Raw genomic sequence first — 21,692 nt, forward strand, 5'->3', positions numbered from 1 at the left:
GCCTAGCGTTTGTTCAATATCAACAACATAACATGTGTAGTCTATTTGTGGTCAACAGGTAAAGTATTTGCGACACAAACAGGGTTTAAAAAGGCATACGTTTTTTAATGCCCTCATGACCAAAGAGGTATAAATATTGTTACAGATACAAACCACATGCTTTTTAGAAGATCAGGCTATAATTCAAGATTGTCAAGAAACATCAGAAGGGTTCACCCAGGTCCTACTTGACACATCTCCTCTGATGATGTCATCTCTTGGTCAGTCCTTTTCCCACAGAGGAGTTAATATTGTACACGTGGCTGTCATTCTCTCCCTTAGCCTTGAAAACGTCAATGTAGCCAACTCCTTTGACTATTTCTCCCTCAGAACTGTGAAACAACATAGGGAAACTCACAAACATTGACGCACATCCAACGTATAGTGCAGAGTGCATTTCTTCATCTCCACTTCACATAGGCCTATCTAATTGAGGTTTTCAGTTCAAACAAGACTAGCTAATGAGCTTGGTTCACTGTGTGATGAGATGAATATTGAAAGACTATAAGCAAAGGAATAAGGTAAAAAAATATATTCAAAAATTCACTGAATAAGTATAGTTTGTGAAAAATAAAAGAATTATATATTTAATATAAGAATATAAATTGTGTATGGTGATGGAACAGGTATTTTACATGACAAAAGTTGTTAAATTAAATAATAAAGCTATGAGCAGTCGACCATAACAGAAGTAGAACGAATGCCATAGCAACAGCATGTCGCTGCAAAATGTTCATCCGAAGATAAAGGAACACACAAAAGCTAAACTAATTTCGAAAAACATCAATTCAAATCAGTTATCTCTGCTGCAGAAGATGAATTCATTAGAGTTACCAGCCTCAGAAATTGCAGCCCAAATAAATGCTTCACAGAGTTCAGGTAACAGACACATCTCAACATCAACTGTTGAGAGGAGACTGCGTGAATCAGGCCTTCAAGGTCGATTTGCTGCAAAGAATCCACCACTAAAGGACATCAATAATAAGAAGAGACTTGCTGGGGCCAAGAGACACGAGCAATGGACATCAGACTGGTGGAAATCTGTCCTTTGGTCTGATGAGTCCAAATTTGCGATTTTTGGTTCCAACCCCCATGTCTTTGTGAGACGCAGAGTAGGTAAAGGGATGATCTCCGCATGTGTGGTTCCCACCATGAAGCATTGAAGAGGAAGTGTGATGGTGTGGGTGTGCTTTGCTGGTGACACTGTCCTAATTTATTTAGAATTCAAGGCACATTTAACCAAAATCAAATCAAATGTTACTTGTCACGTGCACCGAATACAACAGGTATACAACAGAACATTAGCAGTGTAGAAGGGGGGGGGGCAATGAAAATAGTCTGAGTAGCCATCTGATTAGCTGTTCAGGAGTCTTACGGCTTGGGGGTAGAGGCTGTTGAGAAGCCTTTTGGACCTAGACTTGGCGCTCCAGTACCTCTTGCTATGCGGTAGCAGAGAGAACAGTCTATGACTTGGGTGGCTGGAGACTTTGACAATTTTTAGGGCCTTCCTCTGACACCGCCTGGTATAGAGGTCCTGGATGGCAGGAAGCTTGGCCCCGCTGATGTACTGGGCCATATGCACTACCCTCTGTAGTGAGCATGGCTACCACAGCATTCTGCAGCGATACGCTATCCCATCTGGTTTAGGCTTAGTGGTGCTATCATTTGTTTTTCATGTAATGGCTATTTGACCAAGAAGGAGAGTGATGGAGTGCTGCATCAGATGACCTGGCCTCCACAATCACCCGACTTCAACCCAATTGAGATGGTTTGGGATCAGCTGGATCGCAGAGTGTAGGTAATGCAGCCAACAAATGCTCAGCATATGTGGGAACTCCTTCAAGAAAAGCATTCCAGGTGAAGCAGGTTGAGATAAGGCCAAGAGTGTGCATAGCTGTTATCAAGGCAAAGGGTGGCAACTTTTTTGGGGTGGTTACTACATTATTCCATATGTGTTATATCATAGTTTTGATGTCTTCCCTATTATTCTAAAATGTAGAAAATAGTAAAAATAAAGAAAATCCCATAGTTTTGAGTAGGTGTGTTCAAACTTTTGACTGGTACCTTATATACAAAAGTATGTGGACCCCCCTTCAAATGAGTGGATTTGGCTAATTCAGCCACACCCGTTGCTGACAGATGTATAAAATTGATCACACAGCCATGCAATCTCCAAAGACAAACATTGGCAGTAGAATGGTCTTACTGAAGAGCTCAGTGACTTTCATAAGTAAGTTTGTCAAGTTTCTGCCCTGCTAGAGCTGCCCCAGTCAACTGTAAGTGTTGCTATTGTGAAGTGAAAACATCTAGGTGCAACAAGGGATCAGCCACGAAGTGGTAGGCCACATAAGCTCACAGAACAGGACCGCCGAGTGCTGAAACGCGTAGCTCGTAAAAATCACCTGTCCTCGGTTGCAACACTCAGTACTGAGTTCCAAACTGCATCTGGAAGCAACGTCAGCACAAGAACTGTATATCGGGAGCTTCATGAAATGTGTTTCCATGGCCGAGCAGCCTCACACAAGCCAAAGATCACCATGAGCAATGCCAAGTGTAAAGCTTGACGCCACTGGACTATGTAGCAGTGGAAACATTCTCTGGAGTGATGAATTACGCTTTGTCATTTGGCAGTCCGACGGAAGAATCGGGGTTTGGTGGATGCTAGGAGAATGCTACCTGCCCCAAGGCATAGTGTCAACTGTAAATTTTGGTGGAGGAGGAATAATGGTCTGGGGTTGTTTTTAATGGTTCAGACTAGGCCCCTGTGTTCCAGTGAGGGGAAATCTTAACGCTACATACAGCATACAATGGCATTCTAGATGATTCTGTGCTTCCAACTTTTTGGCAACAGTTTGGGGAAGGCCCTTTCCTGTTTCAGCATTACGATGCCCCGTGCACAAAGCAAGGTCCATACAGAAATGGTTTGTCGAGATTGGTGTGGAAGAACTTCACTGTCCTGCAAAGAGCCCTGACCTCAACCCTATTGAACACCTTTGGTATGAATTAGAACGTCGACTGTGAGCCAGGTCTAATCGCCAAATATCAGTGCCCGACCTTACTAATGCTCTTGTGGTAGAATGGAAGCAAGTCCCTGCAGTAATGTTCCAGCATCTAGTGGAAAGCCTTCCCAGAAGAGGGGAAGATTTTATAGCAGCAAAGGGGGGACCAACTCCATATTAATGTCATGATTTTGGAATGAGATGTTTGACGAGCAGGTGTCCACCTACTTTGTAGTATATCTAAAGGGTAGAGCTACCGCTTTCAAGGAGCGGACTCTCTCCCGGACCCTTATAAGAACTCTAGCTAAGCCCTCCGACAAAAGATCAAACAGGCAAAGCATCAAAACAGGACTAATATTGAATCGTACTACACCGGCTCCGACACTCGTCGGATGTGGCAGGGCTTGCAAACTATTACAGACTACAAGGGAAGCACAGCAGCAAGCTGCCCAGTGACACGAGCCTACCTGACAAGCTAAATTACTTCCATGCTTGCTTCAAGGCAAGCAACACTGAAACATGCAGGAGAGCATCAGCTGTTCCGGACGACTGTGTGATTACGCTCTCTGCATCCGATGTAAGACCTTTAAACAGGCCAACATTCACAAGGCCACAGGACCAGACAGATTACCAGGACGTGTACTCCGAGCATGCGCTGACCAACTAGAAAGTGTCTGTAATACCAACATTACAGACTGAGTCTGTAATACTAACATGTTTCAAGCAGACCACCATTGTCCCTCTGCCAAAGAACACTAAGGTAACCTGCCTAAATGACTACCGACCTGTAGCACTCACGTCTTTAGCCATGAAGTGCTTTGTAAGGGTGGTCATGGCTCACATTAACACCATTATCCCAGAAACCCTAGACCCACTCCAATTTGCATACCGGCCCAACATATCCACAGATGATACAATCTCTATTGCACTCCACCCTGCCCTTTCACACCTGGACAAAAGGAACACCTATGTGAGAATGCTATTCATTGACTACAGCTCAGCGTTCAACACCATAGTGCCCTCAAAGATCATCACTAAGCTAAGGACTCTGGGATTAAACACCTCCCTCTGCAACTGGATTCTGGACTTCCTGATGGGCTGCCCCCAGGTGGTAAGGGTAAATAACAACATATCTGCCACGCTGATCCTCAACACGGGGCCCCCTCAGGGGTGCGTGCTCAGTCTCCTCCTGTACTCCCTGTTCACCCATGACTGAATGGCCAGGCACGACTCCAACACCCTCATTAAGTTTGCCGACAACACAACAGTGGTAGGCCTGATTACCGACAACAATGAATGAGCCTATAGGGAGGAGGTCAGAGACCTGACCGTGTGGTGCAAACATAACAACCTCTCCCTCAACGTGATCAAGACAAACGAGATGATTAAAGACTACAGGAAAAGGGGCTGTAGAGGAGCAGGTTGAGAGCTTCAAGTTTCTTGGTGTCCACATCACCAACAAGCTATCATGGTCCAAACGCACCAAGACAAGAAGAGGGCACAACAAAGCCTATTCCCCCCAGGAGATTGAAAGGTTTTGGCATGGGTCCTCAGATCTTCAAAATGTTTGACAGCTGCACCATCGAGAGCAACCTGACTCGTTGTATCACCGCCTGGAATGGCAACTGCTCAGCATCCGACTGCAAGGTACTACATAGGGTAATGCGTATGGCCCAGTACATCAGCGGGGTCAAGCTTCCTGCCATCCAGGACCTCTATACCAGGCGGTGTCAGAGGAAGGCCATAAAAATTGTCAAAGACTCCAGCCACCCTAGTCATAGAAAGTTCTCTCTGCTACCGCACAACAAGCGATACCGGAACGCCAAGTCTAGGCTCCTCAACAGCTTCTACCCCAAGCCATAAGACTCCTGAACAGCTAATCAAATGGCTACTCAGACCGATTTTCATTGTCCACCCCCCTCTTCTACGCTGCTGCTACTCTCTGTTATTATCTATGCATGGTCACTTTAATAACTCTACCTACATGTACATATTACCTCAATTACCTCGACACCGGTTCCCCCGCACACTAACTCTGTACCGGTAACCCCTGTATATAGCCCCTCTATTGTTATTTACTGCTGCTCTTTAGTTATTTGTTATTATTATCTCTACTTTTCTTTAGGTATTTTCTTAAAACTGCATTCTAGGTTAAGGGCCTTGTAAGTAAGCATTTCACTGAAATCTCTACAACCGGTTGTGTTCGGCGCATGTGACAAATAACATTTGATTTGATTTTGGTTAAGTGTGCCTTGAATTCTAAATAAATCACGACAGTGTCACCAGCAAAGCACACCCACACCATCACACCTCCTCTTCCATGCTTCACGGTGGGAACCACACATGCAGAGATCATCCCTTCACCTACTCTGCATATCTCACAAAGACACGGGGGTTGGAACCAAAAATCACAAATTTGGACTCATCAGAACAAAGGACAGATTTCCATCGGTCTAATGTCCATTGCTCGTGTCTCTTGTCCCAAGCAAGTCTCTTCTTATTTTTGGTGTCCTTTAGTGGTGGTTTCTTTGAAGTAAATCGACCATAAAGGCCTGATTCACGCAGTCTCCTTTGAACAGTTGATGTTGAGATGTGTCTGTTACCTGAACTCTGTGAAGCATTTATTTGGGCTGCAATTTCTGAAGCTGGTAACTCTAATGAACTTATCCTCTGCAGCAGCGATAACTCTGGGTCTTCCTTTCCTGTGGCGGTCCTCATGAGAACCAGTTTCATCATTGTGCTTGATGGTTTTTACGACTGCACTTAGAAAAACTTTTAAAGTTCTTGAAATTTTCTGCATTGACTGACCTTCATGACTTAAAGTAGTGATGGAGTGTCGTTTCTCTTTGTTATTTGAGCTGTTCTTGGAATAATATGGACTTGGTATTTTACCAAATAGGGCTATCTTCTTTATACCACCCCTACCTTGTCACAACACAACTGATTGGCTCAAACATATTAAGAGGGAAAGGAATTCCACAAATTGTCTTTTAACAAGGCTCACCTCTTATTTGAAACACATTCCTGGTGACTACCTCATGAAGCTGATTGAGAGAATGCCAAGAGTGTGCAAAGCTGTCATCAAGGCAAAGGGTGGCTACTTTGAAGAATCTAAAATCTAAAATATATGTTGATTTCTTTAAACCTGTTTTGGTTACTACATGATTCCATTTGTGCTATTTCATAGTTTTGATGTATCCACTATTATTCTACAATGTAGAAAATAGTAAAACATAAAGAAAAAACCTTAAATGAGTAGGTGTGTCCAAACTTTTGCATGGTACGTATAGTGTAAATGTGTAACAAAACTATTCAAATCCCGTCTGAGAGTGAAAACGAGCGGCAAAACAAGGAATAATGCAGCAATTTAATTGGTCGACAGACGAATGAGGAAATGCTCCCATATCATCTGACTACGTCGTGCGTCACAGCAATCATCTGATCTGCACTGGAAGTAACATGGTTCCCATGCCCGAGCTCCCTAAAGTTCTAGCGATGCTGTTGGTGATGTTTGTTTCGCTCATTCCCTCCGCGGAGGCATTTGACGGAGGGGACGCCGTTGCACTTCTGCTCGGGGTTATCATATCGGTGGTGGGCGTTTGCGCGTGCATCGGCTGGTACACACGACAGAGAAATGGACAGTTCTGAGAAACCAAAACGGCTCGAGGAACTGGCTGCTGGCCTGTATCCGGAAATGTTTCTCCGCAGTCTACAGTATCTTGACTATCCTGGGTCATTTTTGACTGACAGAACAAGAGTCGTGTGCCTTATTTTGCTGAAATGTACGAAGTTGCCTGAATGAAGAAGACAAACAACGAACTACAAAACCAGGAATTTGAGAACAGGAACTGGGAGCATGCGCACTGTTGGATTTGCAGGACCAAATAACATACATGTACCTGTAGGTTACTGCCTATCACAATACGACCAAGGCCCTGAGACATGACACATTTTGGACAATACATAGTAGGCTATGTTACCATAATATGACAACATTTGATTTTGCTTGGACTTGAATATCTTCAGATACTGTACCTCTGAATAATGTATGTCCCTCCAAAGAGATTGTGATGATTATCTGTCCTTTCATTAAATATTGACATTGCCATGCCAGGTGAATTGCCATCTGTCAACTGTTACAAGCACAGTAGCTAAAGTGTGTTCTGTCAGAAGTGCTTTCACCGTTCTTATAGCTAACACTGTTAAAACATCTGCTTGATAGAGAATAAATACCTTTTGTTAATTGCATCATGGGCCCTTCATTTCACACATACATGTAAATGACCAGTGTCCTTTTCTATATTGCTCACAAAAGGGAATTTGTGGCCTTCTAATATTTAAACCATCAATGTCATGTCCTTAGCTTCTATGCTGTAAAACAATTGACAGTGTAAAGATTGAACACTAGTATTGAGTTTCTCCATACTAAACAACCTTCTCCATGGCTCAGGGGGTAAAGGAGAGATGCAGTGCAGTGTTTCAGTCTAGCACAAACACTGCTGCCAATTAAAATAATTAGACCACAGTCATTTGAAGCAGATGTGTTGGAGCTGAGCTGGAACAAAATCCTCGACACACTGCAGCTCTCCATGACCAGTTGGTGACCCCTGAACTAGACTATAGAAAAGCCTACACAACACTGTTCAAAAAATACCAACAATCCATAAACAATGAAAGATTTACAATATTTCAGCGGTTGCATGGATGTTGAAAGTCAATATTCTTTCACAATAGCCTGTGGCCTGTGGGTGTCGGGTATGACATCACTGTATTCTACTGACATAGCCTTGAAGTGAAAAGCACAACAATTACAACGGAGATGCTATTTGCATGCACACCAACACACATACTGTATGAAGTGCTTGTTAATTATACATATGAGAAGTCAGTCTAGCCTTAGGTGAACCATCACCTAGTTGAACCCCTCAGTTACTGTTACATATTAATTAATGACATGATACATGTAGCAATGTAATATAGCATTATCTAAAAACCACATTTTACATGTACTGGTATTGATTGTTGTTAATCCTTGCTTCTAAATTAGAGTTGGGTGTAGGCCTAGTGCACAGGAACGTGGCAGCTGCATATAGGATTAGTAGAATTGATAAGCTATATAGGTCGACTATAACCTAAACGCATATTATGCAGAAATGGGAATCTATTGCAATGAATCTCAGAATGAGTGATCCGGTCGCACTCTCTCCCACTGTAGGCTATAATGACTTACGAAGGTAACGAGAGGACTTGTGATGCTGCACCCACTGAGCAGATGTTGCCACGAGAGACTATAGTGCTGCAACAAGAGACAAGACACGTCTTGGATCACAAATAGGATCCGTGCGCATGCTCCGTCTGTTCCGTTTACTGTATATTCACTGTGGTAAAAGGGCAGGCAGGCAACAAACCAAGCTTTTTACAGCAAAGTGGCTTCTACAATGTAAATACGCTCCAGGGAAACCAAAAGGGATATCAACAGGTATGCTTTTAATTTATATCTTAGCAGTTATTTCGATTTTTATTCGCTTATTTTCTGTGGTTTTGGATTCCCTTCAATTCATAGCGGGTTCTTGGAAATTCTTCTGCCTAATGGACGTGCGGATTCGCTACACTGTAATGTTCAATCCAACAGTGAACGGTGAGAAATATATATTGTAATCGAATGAATTATAACCAAAATGCATGGGAACCGCTCGTATAACGCTCATCCGAAGAATATATAATGCTTTAAAGTGCATCTCTGCAATAATGACATAATTCGGAAAATAACCGTCACGAATAGCCTTTGTTTGATATATATTAAAATTTAAATAACCGAATATGCCATGTTTTTGCATAGCTGTCTAGTATTGAATTGTTTATTTAATTCGTGATTCATTTGCATCGAAATGCAGAATTGGATTTATCACCTCATTGTTATAAGCATCAATAAACCATTCATAGGGTATCAAATATAATTTCGACTAGACGGTGTTCTTTGTTAATATGCTCGTGAGATTCGATAGTCTATCGCCTAAAATCAAAGATGAGCTGGGAAATAGATAAAAGCCCAGGTCAATAAACCGCCTTAATCAGGTGAATAGTTTATTATAACGTCGGCCGTGTAATTCCAGTCAACTGTTAATCAGACAAAAACATGGATGCTTTTTATTCTGTATGCAATATCCGTTAATTTTCAACAAATCATGAAGACACAGGCAGAGTTTATTGTAAGCATCCCCTGGTCAGATCAATTCTGCAGGGTCTTTGGGTGTGATCAACAGCTTTCTTGCTGCATAATGTTAAACACGTTTTACGACATAATAAAACGACCAAACATCGAATGGAACCCTTTTGTTTACCCCCTTTCCTACCAGACATAAGATGATATGCATTTCCCCTTTAATAGTGACTTAAAACGTTGTCTTATCATAATATTTCTTGTATTTTCTATAATATTCTGTCATTTCTAAAAGGGTGGCCCATAAAATAAAGTATATTATTGTAACCAGGATTAATGCTTGTGTCTTATTAAGCTCATCTGTGGACTAACTATTCGAGCTAGGGCACTGCTCTGTACTGATTGCATACCATTATTAATGCAATGAGCAATTCAACTGAAAATGGAAAATAAAAGACAACGGCTAGGGGAAATTGTAGTTTATCATACACCCAGATACAGGCTAGAGGGTGCAATGCAATGTAAAAAAAGTATGAGTGAATCCTGATCAGTGACTGGTATTTTTCAGGTATTTTTAGGTGTGATGAGACAAAAGAACAAAGGATGCCGTAGAAGAGAGGCTGCTTACAAGCCGGGAATCTGCTTCAAAGCACAACAAATGGATCTATCGCCTCCCCCTGCCGCCTCTAGATAATGATACTTGGCTGAAGCTACTACATCTTTATGATCCCTCCTCCATCTATGGCGAACTATAGCCATGCAGGGGACCACAACATCTTGCAGAATGTCTCTCCTCTCGCCACGTTTCTTAAACTGACATCCCTGGGTTTTATCATTGGAGTCGGCGTCGTTGGCAACCTCCTGATCTCCATCCTACTGGTCAAAGACAAGAGCCTGCACCGCGCACCGTACTACTTCCTGCTGGACCTGTGCGCCTCGGACATTCTGCGCTCCGCCATCTGCTTCCCCTTTGTTTTCACCTCCGTCAAGAATGGTTCCACCTGGACGTACGGCACGCTTACCTGCAAAGTGATAGCCTTCCTGGGGGTGCTGTCCTGCTTTCACACAGCATTCATGCTCTTCTGTGTGAGTGTGACACGCTACCTGGCCATAGCCCACCACCGCTTCTACACCAAGAGGCTCACCTTCTGGACGTGTCTGGCAGTCATCTGCATGGTGTGGACGTTGTCGGTGGCCATGGCCTTTCCCCCGGTGCTGGACGTGGGGACGTACTCCTTCATAAGGGAGGAGGACCAGTGTACGTTCCAGCACCGCTCGTTTCGAGCCAACGACTCCCTGGGCTTCATGCTGCTCCTCGCCCTGATCCTTCTGGCCACACAGCTTGTCTACCTCAAGCTAATCTTCTTCGTTCATGACCGCCGGAAGATGAAACCAGTCCAGTTTGTGCCTGCCGTCAGCCAAAACTGGACCTTCCATGGCCCCGGGGCCAGCGGCCAAGCAGCGGCTAACTGGCTGGCGGGGTTCGGCAGGGGCCCCACCCCGCCTACCCTGCTGGGGATCAGGCAGAACAGCAATGCAGTGGGCCGGCGACGCCTGCTGGTGCTGGACGAGTTTAAGACTGAAAAGAGGATAAGTAGGATGTTCTTCATCATGACCTTCTTCTTTCTCACGCTCTGGGGCCCCTACCTAGTGGCCTGCTATTGGAGGGTGTTTGCCAGGGGCCCCGCGGTACCAGGGGGGTACTTGACCGCGGCGGTGTGGATGAGCTTCGCCCAGGCGGGAGTTAACCCTTTTATCTGCATCTTCTCCAACAGGGAGCTCCGGCGCTGCTTCAGCACCACTCTCCTTTACTGCAGAAAGTCCAGGTTACCTAGGGAACCCTACTGCGTTATATGAAGGCTTGGGTTGTTTTTTTCCTTCCACTCCTCCACTGATTGACATAAATTTGGGTTTTGTCCCATTGTACAGCTCTCTTTCTCTTCATCCTCCTGTTTCTCCTCCTACTCCTTCCCTCTCTTCTGAGGCAGAAGTTGGACTGTCAATCACTCCCTTGGTTCTGTGATTGAACATCATACATGGAGGTTGAAGGGAATGAATAAGCAGGTAGCTGAGAACCCTTCCTATGTTTATGTTCTAGTAAACAACTGCTGTGGAAAGTAATTTAGAAGCAGAGAAGAACAAAAAAATGGTGAAACTACAAAAACAAAGGACTGACCCCTTGCTTTGGATATTTTGAAGATAATTCAGTGAGGTAAAAGATTGCGGTGAAAAAAAACTGAAAACTAAGAAACCATTTCCTCTAAGGAGTCACTGGAATTGTTTTACATTTAAAAGTTGCACTAAAAAGAAGATGTAAAGATGCTTTTTTTGATCAACGGTTGCATTGCAAGGTGCAAGGACAACTTGGTTTTCCCTCTAACTAAACAATGAATGCTTTAATTTGCAAATGACACCCCATTCGTTGTATGTAAAGCAAAACAATGTTGGGTGACTAACTGTTGGAATACACCTTCACAAGAGGATTAAATTGGTTTTAATGTAAGTGATATCTTTTTTTATTTTGGGGGGTGAGGGGGGCAGGGGTGGGGGGCTTAATGAAGGGAATAATGATGTGTGGTTTTGAAGTTGCAACTTAAATCTATAAATGATTTCTTGTAGTTGTATGATCCATAAGTCCCTATTGTTTGGAGTAGTTATTTTTCAGAATCTGCTCACATTTGACAAAAAAACAAAAAAAAAACAGATTACATGGTGTTTGGATAAAAACTTGTTTTTTGAGAACAAACAAACCTTAAAAAAAGACAGTGAAGATATACTTAAATGTGTCACATCCATGTTACCTAAACACTGAAATATTGTTACAGTATTGCTGAAGCCACTCCAGGTGTTCTTGCCTTAATGGTTCTGATATTGTTCTGTTTTTCAGTTGTTGGGTTTTCTTATCCACTCCTGAAAAGTACTTTATTCTTTTCACATCAATGTCAAGTGCATGTTCATTTAAAAAAAAGCTGGTCCACTCTCATAAGCATCACAGGTCGTACACTCAGCAGAGTAGCCCATTTTATATTCTGCAATGGTTTGCAATGTACACCCCACAGAGTGCTCAGAGCACAGGGAGCGTGTGTGTGTGTGTGTGTGTGGGTGTGTGCGGACACGTGTGTGTGAATCTTCAGACAACTGTCACTTCAAGACCAGAGCCTTAGTATGAAATCTTGCACAATTTGTAAAAAGTGTTAAAGGAAAAAAACATTTCAGGCACACCGTCATGTTTATACTTTCCCTACATTTGCTCTCTACTGATTGTTTTCAATAACTTACGTTTTCTCTTGTGGCCATTTTAATATTTATTCTGTATTATTTTTCGTATATTATAGATAGATTGTGTGTAAGTATGTGAGTCTTTCATTTTGAAGTCCCGAATGTGAGTACAGTTTAAATTAGGATTGCATTTGCTGAAAGTTAACTGTGTAATCTGTTGCTTCAATTTTTGAAAATAAAATTTTACATTTTGCAAACTTGTTTTTTTCCTTTCACTGACAGAGATTTCATGTTCAATCTGGCCTTCATGTTTGACCAAGTCAAGAGATTTGATCACTGTTCAAAAATCCCAAACTTTAATCTGATGTTTTGTAACACTTGTTTAGATTTTTTTGATTCCATCCGATAATCTATGTTGTATCAAAAGAAATAGAAAACTATAAATCCTCTTCCCTAGGTACAGTTTCATAGTACTTCCCCAATACAGTGGGTATTATAACTATTCACCCCTCTTGGATTTCTTGTCACAAAGTGGGAATAAAATAGATTTAATTGTCATTTTTTTTGTAAATGATCTACACAAAATACTCTTTAAGGTCAAAATGGGGGAATAAAATCAAAGATTTCTTTAGAAATTGTGAAAAAATAAACACTAATATACCCTGATTAGATAAGTATTCACCCCCCTGAGTCAATACATGTCACAAACACCTTCACCACCGATTACGGCTGTGAGGCTTCTTGGGTTCGTCTCTAAGAGCATTGCACACCTGGATTGTACAATATTTTCCCATTATTATTTTCAAAATTCCTCAAGCTCTGTCAAGGTGTTTGGGGTCATGGCTAGACAGCAATTTTCAAGTTTTGCCAAAAATGTTCAAGCAGGTTTAAGTCAAAACTGTAACTTGGCCACTCAGGAACATTCATTGTCTTCTTGGTAATCAACTCCAGTGTAGATTTGGCCTTGTGTTGTAGGTTGTTGTCCTTATGAAAGGTGAATTCCTCTCCCAGTGTCTGGTGTAAAGCAGACTGAAGCAGGTTTTACTCTAGGATTTTGCCTGTACTTAGTTCCATGCCGTTTCTCTTTTTATCCTGAATTATTAACCAGTCTTTGCCGATGGCAAGCGCACCCATAACATGATGCAGCCACCACCATGCTTGTAAAAAGGGAGGCAGTTATTCAGTAATGTGTTGTGTTGGATTTGCCCTAAACATAAGGCTTTGCATTTAGGCCAAAAAGTGTATTCCTTTGCCATGTTTTCTTGCAGTATAACTTTAATGCCTTGTTGCATACATGATGCATTCTGTATATTGTATTCTTCTTTTCACTATGTCATTTATGTCATTATTGTGAAATAACTACAATGTTGCCATTGAACTCTGTAGCTGTTTTAAAATCCCCAATCAGGGGCGGACTGGGATCAGAAATCGTCCCTGGCATACCTAACACACCGATCCATTATTTTCCTCAATGACCCAACAACAGCCCATTTTAGTCCTTCAGGCCCCATTATTATCCAGATAATTATTATTTTATACAAAAACCCAAGTTAGACAGGTCCACTGGTCTAACAATAGACAAGCTTAGCGACTAGTCTGCCCCGATCACCAATGGCCTCATGGTGACATCCCTTAGTAGCTTCCTTCCTGTGCTGCAGCTCAGTTCAGAAGGAAGACTGTATCTTTGTTGTATCTGGGTGGTTTAATACATCATCCACAGCATAATTATTAACTTGACCAATGCTTAAAGAGATATTTCATGTTTGATTTGTTATTGTTCCCCATCTACCAATCACTGCCCTTCTTTATGACGCTTTTGAAAAGCTCCCTGGTCTTTGTAGTTTAATCTGTGCTTGGAATTCAATACTTGACTGAGGGACTTTACATACTGTATGTTGTATGTATGGGGGATAGAGGAAGGAGTAGTCATGAACAAATAATGTCAATCCCTATTATTTATTATGTGATTTGTTATGTCAAAATGTATTCCTGAACTAATTTAGGCTTGCCTAAACAAAGGGGGTGAATGCAACAACCATATTTCAGTTATTCAATTTGTATTAATTTCTAATTGCCAATCTGCTTCTCTTTTGTCTAGATGTATTGGTAGTGAATTGAGTTGTATGCTTTAATTGTGTTGAAGGCTTCCCATTCATTCACTGTTTTATCGTCTGCTTTTGTGGAACGTGTATTTAAGCATCTTCGTTTCTATGCCAGTCTCAAAGAATTATTAAATGACCTTAGCCCAGTTGCTTGCGAAAAACAAAAGACGATGCTGAAATCATGGAAAGCTTGCTTGTAAACAAGACAGCCAAATTGCGAAGGTGCAGTTGACCTGAAAATCTTTTTGAGGGCCTTTTTGCATAGCAAGGGTAAGCAACTAATTATGTCGGAGATGTCATTAGTGCACCCCAAAAGGTCTCTGTCAGTTACTATATGGGTCTTGCAATCTATTTGCATTTGTCAGTTTTCTCTGGATGCAATCATTACAGACCCTTTTATGTTGATAATGGGAGGTTGTCAGGAATAGATCGTGGCCAGAAATGACATCGGCCCTAGTTTGTATCTAACACTGTGTTTGTTTGCTTTCAGTGACAGCAGTCTTGTTTTGTTTAGTGTTTAATGAAATGTTATGACATTTTGACAGGAGTGAGAGGAGGACTAAAATGAGGAAAACCCAACCTTGTCTTGTATGGAGCTAGGATTGAAGTGGTTGCTCTGTGGCTGTGGGATTTTAACTGGGACATTTTGCATGCCTTAAATGCAGTGTATAATATACTATTAAACCATTTTGTAGCTCTGAGTCTCTAATTTTATCCAATGTAAAAAAAAAAATGTTTACAAAAAATTGCTACATAAGACCGATTTGAGCCGGTCAGTCACATTTAGCTATGGGCCAGGGATGACTGCAATGGTTATCACCTATCACATGATGTTAATTTTAGTAACATGCCGTTTGTGGTCATGAAAGTAATGGGACTATTTCATCACATTGTCTATTGGGTCTTCTTGAATTTGTTTTCTCCTTTCTGTAAAAGGACATTCATTGCCATTGACTGAACATCTACTATATGGTGGTGGTTTCACAAGAAACTGTGTAGCACAGAATACAAAGAATACTTTGGCCCAGGTATTTACCGCCAGTATAAAATATTACAATCAAACCTTTCTTTTATCCATGTATCACTGTGAATTTATATTTTACATTGAATGTTACTTTGAAAAGCATTTTCCCATTGATTTTGTTGATGGTGGAAAGGAATTTATCTCAGATCTGCGAACTTCTCTTGGGTCTACCCTTAAAAATGACAGTGATCTTCTAATGAAGAATCAAATTCTTTGTATATCTCAGTGGTATTAAGTATCATTTTCATGGACTGCCAATGGATATGAAAACATAGTCTCACCCAGATCCTCATTTGATAATCTGACTCTGTTAACTCTGACACATTTGCTTTTTGGTGGGGAATAATTCATTTGAGGCAGCCTTTTTTTGCAAACTTGAGTGTTAAAAAAAATAAAAATATGTAAGCCAGCTCTTAATTAAAGCTTGGTTAAAGGGTCTTTGCCGACAAGCGCTCGGAAATGGAAAGCTGCCATTGGACGACTCAGCCCTTGACAAGACAAACTACTCGGCGCAGGAAAGTGAAGGGAGAATACGGCTCTGCTTTTCATGACTCAACATATCACACACACAGCCGTGTGTGGCTCTGCTAGAAGCCAGATGTGCCATTGTGTTGTTCTTTGTGGCCTTTCTGTGTTACTGTACCCTCCCCAATGCATCACACAGGCCGTACAAAGCAGTAGGGAGCTAGGCCACTCGATTACCGGCCTGTTAGAAGACGCTATAAAGCACGACAGGGGCCTCAACGTCCCCGATTCCATCAGCCTCCTTTGTAAAATATCACATACATGTCTAAGAGTTATCGATGTTTCCAGGGATAGAGCTGCAGTAATTCTGTTTCTACCAGGGTCTAGCATCCAGAGGGTAATTATTTTCCTTTACCAGGAGGCACCCTATAGCCTACTGTCTTGTATGACTAATGTGTAAACTGCTAATCGATACTGTAAGTGAAGGATAATGTGGGGATCATTGCATCCTACTGTGTGTAATGTGTGTGTTATAAACACTGTGTGAAGGGGAAATAATGCATCGGTTTCACACCAGAGGCTTTGCCTGCCTTTCTAAAGATTAATGTAGGTTTAAAGTGTAAGGTCCTTTCTGCTCTTTATGTCCATTCATAATTCATTGTCATTTTTTTTTTTAAGCTACTATGGTATTAAACCAGCCGAGTTCAGCTGTTGTGATCTGATAACAAAACAGCTGGACTGATGCTGTTCAAATCCGTTTAGAGACATGCTGGCCCTAAAAATATGTGTGGTCAAATATAAATGTAGCATATTGTCTAATATGATGTATAATATGTGTAGCGGGGTGGTTGATGGAAAGGGAAATATGGTAGATGGAGATGCTGGAATGAAAGTGAGCTATAAAATACAAGATGATGATTATCATTCCCTAGGGGCCGGCCTTGAAAATGTGTTGCTGTATTTATCGCCTAACACGCTGATATCTATTATGGGGGACTCAGGCCTTTGAATACAAATGATCAAGCAGATGTTTTTTCCCAATAGATTTGCATGTGGGCGTGATGGATAGAGAAGATATCTGTCAATAATGACCAACTAAACACTCTTTATTTTCCCCAGGCCACCATGTCACCATGCTTCTGGCTTAAAGAAAGAATATCTCCGTTTTAAATGTCAACTGATTAAATTGTGGATGATGCTTCAAAGGTTTCGCCTTGCATATTTAAACAGCATTTTTCTCTCTCTAATGTGGGATTTAGAGGGGCACAAGGATATTTTTTTCAGGAGATACATTACACAAACTTGCAGGGGATTTAGGCTGGGCAGAATCACTCACTTCTCACCTGGTAAAGGCAGAGGATATTTTGACAGGCAGGAGGGCGACTTTATTTATTTATTCACCCACAGTATTTGTGTATCTGTCTATTTACTTGGCTTGTTATTTATTTACTTGCTGTGGTGGTGTGCAGACATGGACTTCAATGGCACCATGGGGAGGGATGCCACTGTCAGGGTGATTGATGGGTGTTCTCTGTCCTCCTCACCTGCAAGCTGGATTAGGGTGCCATGTATCAGTTTGGGGGGTGAGCTATGGTGCTATGGGGCTATGGGGCTATGGGGCTATGGAGACTGTGTATCAGTCTTGTCTTGTCCCAGCGGTCAAAACACGTTGAAATGACATCATTACAACCATTTTTTTTATCATGCCACCATTTCAACCAGTTGTGCCCCATTTTGTGGTGTTTTACCCACTGGCCACAGGGGATGGTCGGTGCAAACGTACTGTGTATACTCAGGCACAGTCAAGGGGAGGCTAGCTTGGTAGATCAATCTCGTGGTTCAGCCAATGTTGTGTTCCTTGTCGTAGGTTATGACATGTCAGCAAATGATAGAGGAGTTGACTAAAATACAAACAGATTTGGGACTAGGCTAGGGGTATGCAGAATATCATAGACCCTGAAGACTGAGGTTGTGGGTGGATATTGGTCAGAGAATGGTGGACAAGCCTATGCTGTCTTACCATGTTGTAAAGTTACATGCTGACTACACCGGCCATACGCATGCGTCCGTGTGCATGTTGATTTTGTCTATCCGTAGCAGACACGATCAGGTTAAAATATCAAAACCAATTATTAATCTATATTCATTTAGGGGCTGGTCGAAACACACATGAGACATTCATGGACATTTAGCTAGCTAGCTGTTCCTAGCTAGTTTGTCCTGGGAGATGAGCATTGGGTTGTTGTTTTATCTGACACGCATGTCGTCCTCTTTCTAGCTGGTTCTTTGTAGAATTTTGACCCGGAGTCATGCAAAATCTTGTGTTCCTCAACTCTGACGATTAATCCACAGATAAAAAGGGAAACCTAGTCCGTTTTTTGTTGCTTATCTTTAATTCATCTCTCCTCAGTTTGTCATTCAAGCATCCACGTGGGCTTGTATCTTCCTGATATCCAGTAAGGCCTGCAGAGCGTGGCACGTCTCAAATAGGACCCAAGTTCTTGTACTTTGGCGCCTGGCTACGCAGACACTCGTTCACACGTTCGAGCGGTGTGTGTGTGAAATGATTGAATAACATGTATGTGTAAAAAAAAATACTAAAGCCTGCGCAGGCAATGTGTCCGGTGAGGTTTGCATGTTAGAATGAGTGGAGAATGCTGGCTTAGCTTGGTTTAGGTATAATCCGCACAAGGATTACTTGCATCTTTCATGCTAGATTAAAGTCTCCCATGATACACATCGTGCTGTCCAAATCTTGATGGGGAAATCAATGGGTCTGATACAAAATGTCACCATCGTCATGCTCATTGTTATCGTAGTCATCCGTCATCATCGTCATCATCTTCACTGAATGTGTTTCTGACTCAGATCCTAATGATAGATCCTAATGCCTTGTCTTTTTTTCCCAATAGATTAAACATCCAGAGACCAGTGAGTCGTCTTTCTGTCTGTGTAGATTATCATCTTAACTGTAACTTGGGTTATGGAGATGAATTTAGTCTAGCACACAGTAGATGTGCTGGTGTGAAATGTGGAGAAATGTGGAAAATATCTAGTCAGCAGATGAAAAGGAATATTTAGGTCACATGAAAATTGAATGGGTATCCCTGATTGTGGGTTATATAGTGAAAGAAAACCTCCCTGCAAGCAACAAGTGTACGTGCTGTACGTGCTGTACGTGCTGTACGTGCTCCCTATTTCACTGTCGCTAACGTACTGAAAACATATCAAATCTGGAAGGAGATACATTACTACAGTTCAAGAACTACTGCAAACATTTGATCTAACTGTTTTGAAATATTTAGAGGTTTTCCCTGCCCATGGAGTATTATTGACTTTGGGGAAGGAGAAACATCATACTTCATAAAACCAGCTTTGCAGAGGGCATGTGACATGCTAAAAGCCCTAATATATGCATTACCGCGTCTATTTACAACATGTGAACCATTCATATTGCATAACAGGAGTTTATCTATTGGAAGGACAAATGTAATGTATTATAATATTAAAGAGATGCATGGTCCTGCATTTATGTATGTATTCACATGTAAACCTCAGTGAACGCAAATAATTGTTTTCTTTGCTTTGTGCAGGCGTATCTTTTGCATATAGGCCTCTATAGGGTGGGAGCCTTATATGAGAAAGCAATTCTATCCAGTTTGCTTCACTGTCTTGATTTTGATTTGGATCTATTGCTAATGTAATGTGATGTTTTTTAGAAGCTAGTACATTGTGGTGAAAATACGCATCCGTGTTTATACATGCTGTTTGATCCTGTTAATTCTGCATGTGTTGTCGTGAATCACTGGGATTTGGAGGGGTTTTAAATCTAGTTTCTTCTTGTTCAGCACATTCTGTTTCTCTCTCTCTGTCTCCTTTTGTTTTGGGAAATATCTCATTTTCGCGAGTCAGGCCTGTCACGCTCGGCTCGGGTCTAGGGCCCGGATCTATAGCTGCGAGCTGAGCTTGTCTCCCCATCCTCATCTACTCGTGAAATTAGTGGGAGCTTTCCTGCTTCCTCCTCAACTGACACTAACATTAAACAATTACCACCATGTGACTTCATCATAATTCGCCATAATTATAGCACACAACCTTTGTCATGCTAAAGGTGATTAGTGAATGGAAACTTGCTAGCTTGCATTGAGAGGTAAATGGGAGAATGTAGCTGTATATAGCTATGCTGATTAGTTGAGTTCCTTGGCAGGCCTGCCTGTGCTAAAGCAAGCGCTACTGTTTCTGTGTCTTCCAGCACATCCTCATTAGAATGTTTGAGTGTGCATGGAAATTAAACCAATCTCCCTGGATACGGATGAGCTGTCAGGATCAAACATCATGTGACTCGAACGACTGTGCTGATCATGTTGGATGATGTTTGGCGTGGAAGACAGCATTTGCAGGGCTTTCTTTCTTTGTCTTTCTGCCCAAACATATGCTGTACATGTGTGAACACAATCAATGGTGAACATTTTCATGAAATTGAGTTGAAATGACTCAAGTGAGCTAATATATACAGATGCCAACGTACTGTATATTTGTCATCTATCTATTACAAAAGAAGAGCTTTCGCAACTTGCCTTGTTGTCGTTGATGTTGACATTGAAGGATGACACCTACATTGATTCATTGTCATGCCACTCACGTTTCTATCACGTTTTGTTTTGTACCAGAATATGTGAAACCCTAGCCTCTGTGCGTGTTTTGTTCAGTCGTAGCAATTACATTATTTGAAAGTGTCGTAGCCTCTGTTATTAAAGTGTGTGGTTACTGAATGATTAATCTTTTTGGCTAATGAAAAAGATAACCTGCTGTAACGAATCAAACATTTTCTGCACTCTACTAAAAACCTTAATGAGGATTTGTGTAGTATTTGATGAGGAATAATCATGCCTAAGGCTAATGAATAGAGTTTTGTACAAGCAGTGTGTTCGTTGTTATGCAATATTCTGCAATTGTATTTTGAAGTGCTATTGTCCTATTTTGGAGCTACTGTTTCTGAATAGGGAGCTATGGCACAGCTGAGCATTGGTTCTCTTTTCAAAGCTGTTGAAATGATATATGAGGTTTTGTGCAGTTCTGTGCATCCTAGCTCTTTTTATCATTAGAAGCACTTCAGCAAATTGTGCACATCAATCTTTGGCATTGGATTTACGTGAGGGCAAAACATTCATTAGCCCTATGACTTTTCCGTTGGAGTTTGTACATTAGCCAAAATACCAGCTTGCAAATGCTCTTCACTTTATTTAGGAAATGTTTGATTTTACGGGCTATTCCGTGGTTGTAGGAAGTCAAGACTTGCTTTACATTATGGACCCGATACTGGATACTTATAGACATTTCTTGAAAAATATGTGTTTTGGCTTTGGATACAATGGATACCATGCTATCATCACTGATGCACCACTGAATGTTTGATAAGTACTGCATATCCTAAACTAATTCTGCCTATGCATTGGAAAACATAAACACGGGTGAAAACATGTTTGTTTATGAGTATGTTGGAGAGGAGGAGAGTGATACAGTCAGTCCTGCTGTCTGTAACACAATGTCCCCGGAGCTAAGCAGTAAGCACCAGGGCTATGATGAGTCATCCTGCCCATGGCTCCTCTATGCATGCAGTACAAACCACACAGTTGAGTTCTGAATCAACTGCATCCCAAATGCCACCCTATTCCATTCATAGT

General features: G+C 41.6%; 2 protein-coding genes across 3 annotated transcripts; both read left to right on the forward strand.

The window, feature by feature from the left end:
• Positions 1-5,999: 5,999 nt before the first annotated feature.
• On the forward strand, positions 6,000-7,286 carry LOC149973022 (small integral membrane protein 30). Its single transcript, XM_090214280.1, has one exon. It carries the CDS (start codon positions 6,498-6,500, stop codon positions 6,684-6,686), a length of 189 nt encoding a protein of 62 aa, XP_090070406.1. The 5' UTR covers positions 6,000-6,497; the 3' UTR covers positions 6,687-7,286.
• Positions 7,287-8,253: 967 nt separating this feature from the next.
• Positions 8,254-12,674, forward strand: LOC110500240 (putative G protein-coupled receptor 85). Of its 2 annotated transcripts, none has more exons than XM_021577489.3 (2): positions 8,254-8,517; positions 9,767-12,674. In XM_021577489.3, the coding sequence occupies exon 2, from the start codon at positions 9,922-9,924 to the stop codon at positions 11,053-11,055; it is 1,134 nt and encodes a 377-aa protein (XP_021433164.1). In that variant the 5' UTR covers positions 8,254-8,517; positions 9,767-9,921; the 3' UTR covers positions 11,056-12,674. The 2 variants fall into 2 exon arrangements, with proteins under 2 accessions (XP_021433164.1, XP_090070407.1); XM_090214281.1 differs by having other exon boundaries at positions 8,379-8,676.
• Positions 12,675-21,692: the final 9,018 nt, after the last annotated feature.

Source organism: Oncorhynchus mykiss, chromosome 21, assembly GCF_057628025.1.
Source record: "Oncorhynchus mykiss isolate SJ-2025 chromosome 21, ASM5762802v1, whole genome shotgun sequence".
Classification (NCBI taxonomy): Eukaryota; Metazoa; Chordata; class Actinopteri; order Salmoniformes; family Salmonidae; genus Oncorhynchus; species Oncorhynchus mykiss.

Coding starts and splice junctions, on each gene's coding strand:
- LOC149973022 (XM_090214280.1), top strand. CDS start 6,498: ATGGTTCCCATGCCCGAGCTCCCTAAAGTTCTAGCGATGCTGTTGGTG.
- LOC110500240 (XM_021577489.3), top strand. CDS start 9,922: ATGATCCCTCCTCCATCTATGGCGAACTATAGCCATGCAGGGGACCAC.